Raw genomic sequence first — 12,217 nt, forward strand, 5'->3', positions numbered from 1 at the left:
TTATTAACCATCATTTCCACTCACACGCACACACATTTACTACAAACACAAAAAAAAATTCTTTCTTTTCACCCTAGCCTAAGGGTTAAATTGGCATATAGGGAAAGTTTATTATACTATACTATCTCTCACAGTCTCATCGCCTAAACTGAGAGAAATGAAAAACCAATGGAATAAAGTGCACATTCACTTTTCATATTCAAAGCTCATCATCATCATCAGAATCAGAGAGAAAATTCACAGAAAAAAATAACAAAAAAAAAACGAACCAAGTTGAATGAGTACTAAATTAACCCCTAAAAACTTATACTCTCTTCTGACATAATACGAATTCGAGGGATGACCCCAAAGCCTCCCGCACTCACGAGACTTTTTTTTTTGTATAGAAACATGTTAGAAATAATAAATGAAGAAAACAGAGAGAAAAAGCGGTATTGGTATAGAACTTACGAACGAACTACCCCAAACGACTACGCAACTTGTTGAATGTCCATCGCGCAATCAGCCATTCAACTAACCCATACACAGACATACAACAACATCATCGTTATAAGCAGCAAAGCATTGGAATGTCTTGACAAACTTTTGCCATACAAAACAATTTATACTTTGTTGGAGAGGGCCATAGCGTCTTCCAGCTCCACCAAGCACAAACCACCACTAGCCTTCCCTTTTTGGACTTTAAGGACACGAAAGCTTATTTTCATATTTGCAACTAATTTTTTTTTTTGTATTTGCATAAGTTTCGTTTCGTGCTCTTATCCGTCTGTCAGAACTCAAAATCTGAAAAGTTGGAAATTTAAGCTTATTTTCTTTTCGATTTCATTTCTTTCTTTTCTCAACACAACACAGTGTACATATATGAAAACTTGTTGAGGATAAAGTTATTAAATTCTGTCCATGACGCCTTTTTTGCCACCTCAACTATACTCTCTTTTCCTCGTCCTCGTCGGTCGGTTGTTTGGTTTTTCCAATATTAGCGAGGGTTTTTATGGATATGTGTGTTTCTGTTTATTGGCTATAGGCTATATGGGGTGGTTGCACGATTGCACACCCTCCTCAATCCGGGTATATATGTTTGCCATTCTCAAATTATTGATTACGTTTCGGATAGGTTTGGATATTTTGTTAGGGTTTTGTCAGGAGGAAGGTGGATGACGTCAATCAATTCAATCGAATACATTCATTGGAAAACCCTCTCAGCAGGGGTTTAGAGAGAAGATGGTTTTGATATTAATAAAATAAAAATACATTGACCTTTTTTATAAAAGAGAGATTAAGAATAACAAAAATGTCTTAAACAGGAAGTATTTTTTTGAAATGAAAGAAAATGGATTTCTGTTCACGAAGTTGATATGTTTGTAAAAAACATCTTTAAAGAAGCGTGTGACTGCTAAGATTAATTTTACTTTTGTTTAAGAAGTTAGTGTTTAAGAAAATCAAAAAAAAAAAAAATAGGCTAAAACTTCATTCGCTGAGTTAAATCAAGTAACTCAACTTCTTGACAAGTCAACTCGAATTTCGGACATTTATGATCAAGATTAAAATTTCTAAATTTGTTACTTAGCTCAGATTCTGATAAATACACTTCAAGTGTGTTATCACCTTGTGTCATAATTGCAAATTAAATCCAGTTAAAGAAGGATCATATACAAGAACTGTTTAACAATACGAGAAAGTCGATAGTTTTGTAGACTCTAGCGCGAATATGAACACAAATTCAAATCTTTCTGGAATGAGAATTGAAACTATCAAACAAAAAAAATGCATCGTTTGATTCGATCTGTTAAAAGATTATCATGGTTAAAAGGGTAGGCTTCTGTTGTTACCTTATGTTTGCATTATTTAAAATTTAAGCAAAAATTAACAATTTTGCACAAAAAGCATCTGCCAATCTGTCCAATTCCAATTCTACCACTTTCGAATATAAACTCCAAATTGGTCAGTAAAGCATCTTTATTTTTTTCGTTCAGTGTATTTTAAATTTCATCGTCTTACATTTTCAGTTACCACTAACTACCACGAATGAATAACTGATTTTTATTTCAACATTGTTGGGGCCGTTTTCAACAAATTTTTTTTTTTTATATCGAAAAATTTTCTAATCGACATATAAAACAAAAATTCAAGAAAATGCATTTTGCCGTTTTCAAAAAACTGAAATTTCAAAAAAAATAAATTTATTTATTTTGTTTTAATCCAAAAATTGTAGGTATTTTTGAGAATTTTTATTTTTAAATTTTGACACTAAGTTTTCTAAAAAATGGAGTAGCAGTAGGTACTCGTATTTTTTGAAAAAAAAAAAAAAAATAAAATTATTTTGGGTAATGGCAAGTACCGTTAATTTTGGTCTTGGTTATGATGAATAACCCAGAGTAACACCTTTAATTTCTTTCAAAGCGTTTAAATCAAATACCCAAGTGGTGGACTTTTGTCCTAGTTCAATTGATTGATGTTCACGATATATTCAATAAATTAGCTCGGTACTTATCTTTAAACTCCTGCTAGTTTTATTTTAAAATTTATCAATCATTAGAAGCTTAATCGATGGATCAAGAAACTACCGAATTCATATTTTAAATGTACCTTCAAATGTAGGTACCAATGGCAAGTCTTTGAATCTATATGAATACCAGTATTTTTTTTTTTAAACTCTTTAATAAAGTCTTAAAAAAAACTGTATTTTCCATAAAAACTTGTTGTTTTTTCGTAAACGTTTATTTCCACAATTCCAAATTAAATTAAAAAGCATAAACCACATTAAACATTTGTATCACTTTTCCAAAAACCCATCGCCCTCCTCACATAAAAGCAACAAGTACAACAACAAAATACATTCATTGCCAGAACACAAAAACAATCAAAAACTTGACAGCACCACTCAGCAAATAACAAATGGACCACAAAAGAGTTTATTTAATTTATTCACACAAAAGGATGCAACAACCCAAAAATTTCTTTAGAATTCTAAAACTCTCTCTACTTGATAATAAATCGAAGGCATCAAGTTGCATTTGTATTTGCGGTTGCACTAATATATTTGTGGTTTTATTTATATAAAATGTATATTGCCATTGAGAGAGTGTCCTGGAAATAGTTTGCGGTTTATTAGGTTCACCTTCAGATTTGAAAATATTCTATTCAATAGAAATAAATGTATATTTATATTGTTCGGTTGTTTATTTTCTTATTGTTTTTGATTAATGACAGGAAATGTGCATTCCTGGCTTCACAAATAATTTATTATTATTTTGTCCGAATGTGAGACACATTAATAATTGTGTCAACATTGTATAGTGACAAAGTATCTAACTCATTTCCGATGATAACTCATTTAAAATGTAAATTTATAGTCCATTGAAATGTTACAAAAATTTGACCGAACCTTGCATTTTGGGTAGGACAAGATTTTTTTATTTTGATGTGTAGGGGAGGTTAATGTGAGTATACAATCTAGTTTTCGGGGTTGAAAGCCCCCCATTTGGCCGCTATCTTGGAAAAAGGGGTGTAAACTGTTTTTAAACGATATCTTGCCAACGGTAAGCCCCACAAAAAAAATGTCTAAAGCGATTTTGTAGATAATTTATTTTTCTACAATTTTGATTAAGGTACTTTTTTCTGTGAAACTGAAAATAAGAAAGTTATACTTGAAAATAGATGTACATTTTCAAGAAAAAAATCTTTGAAGGGCCATAGCTTTTTTTCTACAATTTTTATTGAAAAAATACTCATGACAGTTTTTAAAGATCATTTAACTTCCAACAATTTGATGTGCTCATTTTGCAGATTTCGTTTATATAAAGCTGCTGCAATGGTTTTACAAAAAAATTTAACAATTTATTTTCGTACTTTTATATGTTCATTTTATTTTTTTTTACTTCAATACAGGCTGATTCAGAAGGATATGTAGGTTGGGTTGAAACAAGAAAAAAATCATGAGGTATAGGAGGGTCCATTCCCTACCGTTTAGTCAGGAGATCAATTTTCTAAGAAAATTGTCTTACTTTTGAAAAAAATTTACTAAAAATCAACGTTTACACCTATTTTAACGTGTTATATTTTTTTGTGAAGCCGAAAACCCTTTCTTTAATACTATTTTTAATTAAACCTGTTTTATAAAATAGCTTTTGAAAAAAATAATTTTCAAAATAAAAACTTTGAAAAAAATATTGCGAACTAATTTTTTTCAAAATTTTATATAATTAAGCACTAATTTAGTTTTAAAAATTCAATGCTGAAAACCGGATGCAAAAAAGTCTTGTCATTTTCGGGAAAATTAAAAAAAAATAAAACTACTTTTTTCTAAGAACCCCCATTATTGTTTGTTTTTAAGTGGCGGGATATGTTGGTTAATTTATTTATGAAAAATTAACCTTTCTTCCATTATTTTTAACATTCAGCGTTGTATGAGGTTACAATAAAGTGAAACAATTTTCGATTAACCCTGAACTAACCAAAACCATTAATGATAAAAAATGTCTTGTGCGCACAATGTCAATGTTTATCTGTTTAATTTTTAAAAAATATCTTACGGCCATATTATACACTAGTTAAAAAAATACATCTCGATCTAAAGAAATTTAAATGTCAAAAACAAATGCAAATCCATAATATTCACTACTTTTATCCAATTTTTTAAATCCAATCTCGTTAAATCCAAACAAATTTGAACTGCTCTCTGGGGGTCTGTTTACCTTTTATAACCCAGATGTAACATTCATTTTCACAGCGTTCAGTTGCCAAGTATTTTGTGAAGGAAAAATAAAGATAAATACAAACTATACAAAATTGATTTAATAATTAAATAATTTTTTAAAGTAAAAACAAACAATAATGGGGTTATTAGAAAAAAGTAGTTTTGTTTTCTTTTTAATTTCTCGAAAACGACAAGACTTTTTTGCATCCGGTTTTCAGCATTGAATTTTTAAAACTAAATTAGTACTTAATTATATAAAATTTTTAAAAAAATTAGTTCGAAATATTTTTTTCGTATTTTTTTTCAAAGTTTTTATTTTGAAAATTATTTTTTCAAAAGCTATTTTATAAAACAGGTTTAGTTAAAAATATTATTAAAGAAAGGGTTTTCGGCTTCACAAAAAAATATAACACGTTAAAATAGGTGTAAACGTTGATTTTTAGTACATTTTTTTTTCAAAAGTAAGACAATTTTCTTAGAAAATTGATCTCCTGACTAAACGGTAGGGAATGGACCCTCCTATACCTCATGATTTTTTTCTTGTTTCAACCCAACCTACATATCCTTCTGAATCAGCCTGTATTGAAGTAAAAAAAAATAAAATGAACATTATAAAAGTACGAAAATAAATTGTTACCTTTTTTTGTAAAACCATTGCAGCAGCTTTATATAAACGAAATCTGCAAAATGAGCACATCAAATTGTTGGAAGTTAAATGATCTTTAAAAACTGCCATGAGAATTTTTTCAATAAAAATTGTAGAAAAAAAGCTATGGCCCTTCAAAGATTTTTTTCTTGAAAATGTACATCTATTTTCAAGTATAACTTTCTTATTTTCAATTTCACAGAAAAAAGTACCTTAATCAAAATTGTAAGGAAATAAATTATCTACAAAATCGCTTTAGACATTTTTTTTGTGGGACTTACCGTTGGCAAGATATCGATTAAAAACAGTTTACACCCCTTTTTCCAAGATGGCGGCCAAATGGGGGGGCTTTAAACCCCGAAAACTAGATTGTATACTCACATTAACCTCCCCTACACATCAAAATAAAAAAATCTTGTCCTACCCAAAATGCAAGGTTAATGTAACATTTCAATGGACTATTATTCCACTGTTCATTTAACAATTTGCCGGCATGTCGGTCGGTCGACACGAATGTAGAAAACTCAATATGATTATGATGGTGAAGGACGAACGATGTGCAAAGGGGTATTGAATTGGGCAATTGAGTTGAGCTGACAAATTTATCAATAAATTTATAGGTTATTATGTTGAAATCAGTGATTTGAGATTGTATCAAATGGAAATGAATTTGCTTTAAATTTGTATTTAACACTTTGGATATTCAAATCATTTCCTTTGAGGATATTTATTTCCTTGCGGTGTGTCATGGGCATGGGTGTGACTTGGTATAAAAGAACTTCATTAATCAAATTATGTCAACAATTCCAGGTAAACCTTCCTTTTTGTTGAAGCATATAATAGAGAGAGTATTCATTTGACATTCTGTTTTTAAATTAGACCACTTAAATTTTAATTGAGACTATTTGATGTGAAAGTTAAAGAAAGGAGACATGAAACTACTATTATTTAATTACTCATGGCGAAGAATTTTTGACTTCAATGAGTTAGTTAAGTTGTTATAGTTTTTTTTTTTGTATTCTGAGTTTAAAAGGAAATAAAGTAGTATTCCAAGTGAATATTGTATTTGTGACATATCTATAGGATAAATAGCGCGTGTGCGTTAATTTTGATCATGATAGTGTCTTCATAATAACTTAATAATGATAGCTATAGGTTTTATATTTACTAACTTCAATAAAAATATGAAAAAAGTTGGTTGCTCTTAAAGATCCAAGAAGATTTTTCAATTATACCTTCATGTTTAGATGGGTCACTGTGGCGTATACGTTATATTTCTGCCTTTTCAAAAACTTAAACAAATAATAATTATTATGGAATATCAAACCCAGATCAATAAATTGGACAAATTGATTTTGCATGATCAGTTTCTGATCTATTAAAATATGTTTATGTCATCGTTATTTACATTGTTGGTGTGAAATAATTCGAAATTCGGCCACATCTAATTCAAAAACGGACAAGTCTATTACATTAACTTAGAGATAGTTTATTCTGTGTTTTTTTTTTTTTTTTTTGTTCTAGTCTAACTTTTAAATAAACAATATAAATATTAACTACCATTTAGATCGATGATTTAAATGAAAAAATTCAGAATCATTAACTTAGAGTGTCAGTATCGTTCGTCGCAACGATTTTCTATTCAAGACTTTAAATCCCATACCATTTTTTATTATTTTTTTTCAACTCTGTCTCTACTTTATCATCTTTGATGTCATAGGTTCTTTGCTTTATTTTGCTCCATAACGCATCTTACGAATGAGAACACATTTCAACAGCAGTAATCCTTAGACCTTTTCCTTTTAATTCCATGCAATCAGCAGTCTGATGAGTGATGACTGAAGTGTGCAAAAGATGTCGCACTTATCCTTTGTACTTTGCTTCTTATTCCTTTTTTTTTATTTCTTCGCACTTCCATTTTTAACTGAAAAAAAGATCTATCGATTTATATGTTAAGCCATTCGTGAAAGGCATTCTTTACTTCAACATCCTAGGATAAAAAATTCTGTTTGATATAAATACAAAACGAAAAATGTAAAACAAGGCTTTTATTTGAAAAATTCTTATTTCGTACCAAAAATAAGTAACCATTAGCTAAATATTTTTTTTTTTTTTATTTGTTACAGATCAACAATTTAGCCCTAATCCACCAAGCAGCATCAAATCATCATCATCTCCCCATTGTGAAAGTGAAAGGACATTTAGTGAGAAACAATGTGCTTCCAATCGAAGGATTGATTGTCCAACTCCATTGGTAAGTATTTTCTGAATTTTATTTCATTTTAGCCAGGAAATCCCATAGGTAAATGTTGTCAGAAACTTGACCTCTATTCAACCCCAGAAGTGTATACTTCTCATCATTTACATCAAAACTATACTCTGTCAATGCTATATAAATTTTTATTAAGTATCCTTAATAGCAATATGCCAGTGGCTCGTTACCCAACAAACAAAAATAAAAATATTTTCACTCTAAATTACAAGTAAAAGCTTCTGATGTCCTTCAAACTTGACTATGAAAACTATGAATTACATTTCAAGCAACAAGCTCTCTAAGTACCTAACTATACATTTATTTTTGTCAACCTAACCTCTACCTACACAGAGAAGTTGTAGTAGTTCCAATTAAAGTTCAGAACAAAATTAAATTTGCATGTTCTAGGAAATTGGTTAATGAGAAAAACTAACTAACTAAATTACTTATGTTGTCACCGTTTATTAAGCTAAATAGTTTTTGTTTACTAAAATAAAGGAAATGTTTTCGGTAATTCTATACCTTCCTAACATAATTGAAATTTAAGCATTTTTGTCTAGAGGTAGATATTGTTTATATGTACATAGATTTAATGACGTTACTGTGAGTAGATTCAAAAAGTTAGGTAATTATTATTTTGCAACTTTAAAGTATCTATCAAGATTTAAGTATATCTGACTCAAGTAGGAATAGGGATTTCAACTGAATTGTTATTTTCCAACAAACTTTCAGTCAGTAATGAAACCAAACCATTTATATCTTTAAAAAAGCAATTGTTGTTACCTGTTTTTGGAAGTCATATCTAGCTTAATTAAATACGTTATTGATATTAGGCCCTTGATTTAAGATTCTTACCGAACCAGATATTTCTGAATAAGAAACGTTTAATATTATTTAATTTAAAAATAAAGATAAAACATCGAGTATAAGTAACAAAGTTTTTTTTTTTTTTTTTTTTTTTTTTTTTTTTTGTCCGTGGGTAGGTGTTGAAATCTTCAAAAGATTCTATGAGGACCGGAAAACGCGTGCTCATAGATATGTGGGACTCTTAACCACTAAAACCACCTCCTCCTCCCGATTGCAACTAAGTTCAGATGGAACTTATCTAGCAATTTATCTTTCTCGAAGTTAAGTTACGTGTTGTAGGTAACTTTCCGATGAAAGTTCCTACTGATGATATTTAAAAATAAATAAATAACTTTTGTTTTAAATTAAATCATTAAGTAATGGTTTAAATTTTTGTTATCAAAAAAATATTTTAAAGGAAGTTAAATAAATAAAATCTCTAAAACATTTGGGTTTTTGGGCAAACGTTTTTATTTCTTCGCGAACCGTGGGGATTCCAAGATCCCTGTGAAGATCTTCGTTTCTTATATACCACGGCGCATTTACAAATGATCTTAATAATTTATTTTCAAAAGTTTGTAATCTATTTAAATTTGTATCGCGTGTACAACCCCAGAGTTGAATACCGTATGTCCAGACAGGCTTAAGTACCTGCTTGTAAACTAATAATTTGTTTTCGATACTTAGTCTAGAATGTTGTCCTAGCAACCAGTACATTTCTCTCAATTTCATATTTAATTGATCACATTTATTTTTAACATGCGCTTTCCATTTTAATTTCGCGTCGAGAGTCATCCCGAGATATTTTGCCTCATTTGCAAATGGGACTTGAGTAGTATTAATAAAAACAGGTAGTCTATTTATTTTCTTATATGTAAAGTCCACGTGGACTGACTTAAATTCGTTAAGCGCTATTCGCCACGTTTTTGTCCATTCATTGACATTGTTAAGGGCATTTTGCAATTTACTTGTCGACTCGTTGATTGTTTTGCCTACTGCAAGTATTGCGGTATCATCAGCAAAAGTAGCTACAATTGTGTTTTCTGTTTGAGGTATATCGCGTGTGAATAGAAGGTACAAAATAGGACCTAAAACACTACCTTGTGGTACCCCAGCCACTATTTCCCTAAAGTCTGAGTAATCATTTCCGTGTCTGACGCGGAAAATTCTGTTCTCTAGATATTCTCTAAGAATGGTAAAGAGTCCTTCAGGTAGGACTCGTCTTAACTTGAATTTGAGGCCCTCGTGCCATACTTTGTCAAAAGCTTGAGATACATCTAAAAAGACCGCTGAACAAATTTTCTTTTCTTCGAGAGCTCTCTCAATGACATCGGTGATTCTATGCACTTGATCTATCGTCGAGTGCTTGTTTCTAAAACCGAACTGGTGTTCAGGTATAAGACCTTTTTCTTCTATTATTGGCTGAAATCGCTGCAAAAATATTCTCTCGAAAACCTTCGATACTACAGGAAGCAGTGAAATGGGTCTGTATGATTTCTTTTCGTGTGATGGTTTGCCAGGTTTCAAGACCATTATTACTTCTGCGACTTTCCATTGATTTGGAATGTATTCTAACCTTAAAGTGGCATTCATTATATAGAGGAGATTTATTAAACCTTTCCGTGGGAGCATTTTAAGAATTTCCGCTGTAATTAAGTCGTATCCGGGTGCTTTTTTTGGCTTTAGCTTCTTAATTTCTTTGTTTAATTCGGCGAGTGTAACATTTCTTGTGATAAAGCTTTCACTAGACGTTAAATTCATATCTATACTATCATTCAATGCTTGCCCATTGAATGGTTTGAATGTGTCCTCTAGGTAATTAGCGAAAACGTTTGCTTTCTCTTTGTCGCTTCTTGCCCATGCATTTTGGTCTTTCATAATCGGAGGTGCTGGAAGCTTAGGTTTTTCGTGGCTTTTATAGCTTTCCATAGAGAGTAGTTAGATTCTTTACCTGCCGTCAAATTTTCAAGGTAATTTTTAGCTTCGCGGTTCTTGAAATCTGATATCATTTTTTTAAGCAAATTACTTTTAAGTAAAAGCGATTTGAATTAGATTTGTGTTGAGGAGCACGAGTTTGTTGCCATTTTTTACGCGCTTTTCGCTTTTCTTTAAGTACGTCTTTTATCTCTTGGGGATATTTAGCATCTTTGTACCCTGAAATTTCTCTTTGGCAAGGGGTATTGTTCCATGCGGCTTTTTGAACAACATGCACAAAATTATCTACCGCTTTCTCAAGCTCAAGAGGTGTCTGTAGTGATACCCTTAATTCAACATTATCCTCAATATCTTTCTTAAAGCCTTCCCAGTTAGTTTTACCGTTTGTTAGTCTAGGTGGCATTTCAACTTTAACAAGACTTTCGCTGATTGTGAGTAAAACGGGAGAGTGGTCTGAAAAAAGATCAAAGCATTCCGTTATTTTAATTCGATTTGACGGTATTCCCCTGACTATAAAGTAATCAATCAGGTCAGGTATTTTGGAGGTATCTGCCGGCCAATAAGTTGGTTTCCCAGTAGAATGAAAGTCACAATTGTTCTCCATACCGGCTTCGTATAACGCTCGGCCTTTTTGAGATATACATCTAGAACCCCAAAACGTATGCTTTGCATTAAAGTCGCCGCCGATAATTAAAGTTGGTCTAAGTAATTTTAGCAAGTTTGAAAATTCATTTTTATCAAAAAGTTGCATCGATTCAAGCTCAAGCTTAAGACCTGTCGAGTGTTTAACACAATCTTTTATGTATAATGATGCTCCGCCTCTTGCTTTGTTCGACGGATGAATTGCGTGGTAATCTAGAAAACCATTTATATTGAAATTTGATTCTTTTTTAACATGGGTTTCTGATATCAGACAAATGTCAATATCTTTTTCCCGCATAACCATTTCTAATTCTCCAAGTCTTTGCCATAATCCGTTGGCGTTCCATGTTATAATTTTAAGCTTTTCCATCATTTATATTTTGAATAGTGTTGGATAAAATAAAATCTTCGAGTTTGGAAAGCCTTTCAGACATAAATTTGTTAAGTTTTAACTGATCCTCAAATTTTGACAAAATTATAGCCAAGCATTGAGAGAATGCGACAGGTTCGGAATTATTTTTGATTACGGGTGAAGCCGCCATTTCAGCGTATGAGTTTCCATTACGTTTCTTTGGAGACGTGTTTGATGTTGTTGGCGTTTGATTTTCTTTACCAGTGGCGGGTTTTGTTGTATTTACCCTTTTAGGGGTTTTAGAAGTTTCGTTCTTTGTGGGTTTTCTTTGGGCATGAATTTTTTCTTGGCGTTTTTGTAGCTCTTTAGCTACTTCACAGCCTCTATAACTTTGCCGGGTGACTTCCGTTGCAATTTATGCACTTCGCTGGACTCTTGCTATTTCCGGTGCAATCTGCGGTTAAGTGTTTTCCCGCGCATTTCACACACCTAGGTTCTTTTTTACAATAAGTTTGTGTGTGGTTGAACCCTTGACAGCGTCTACACTGAGGAACTTGTTTTGTATGTTTTTTAAGAGGTTCGATTTTAACTACGAGGCTAAGTATTCTTTTGATTTTGTAGATTTCCTCTAGTTTTTCTGTTTTATCGAACGTGAGTATAAATAGTGGAAGACCACGTTGTACCACGACTGTTTCTTTATCTTTTTGTTGTCTTTCTTTCTTTACTATGTTTTCCGCATCTAAGATCTTGTAATTCTTTTCTTTAAGATCATTAATGATGTCGGTTTTTTGACATGAAGAGTGTAAGCCCCTCACCACGACGCGTAGGGGTCTTTCCGACTTGTTT

The 12,217-nt window shown here is 31.4% G+C and overlaps 1 protein-coding gene across 1 annotated transcript in view; it reads left to right on the forward strand.

The window, feature by feature from the left end:
* LOC129908958 (uncharacterized) overlaps nt 1–12,217 on the forward strand; it is a 31,206-nt gene that overhangs the window by 14,930 nt on the left and 4,059 nt on the right. Inside the window, exon 3 of the mRNA XM_055985810.1 lies at nt 7,469–7,596. Within this exon, the coding sequence (XP_055841785.1) occupies nt 7,469–7,596 (128 nt within the window). The remainder of the gene's footprint in view (nt 1–7,468; nt 7,597–12,217) is intronic.

Source organism: Episyrphus balteatus, chromosome 2 (assembly GCF_945859705.1).
Source record: "Episyrphus balteatus chromosome 2, idEpiBalt1.1, whole genome shotgun sequence".
NCBI lineage: Eukaryota > Metazoa > Arthropoda > Insecta > Diptera > Syrphidae > Episyrphus > Episyrphus balteatus.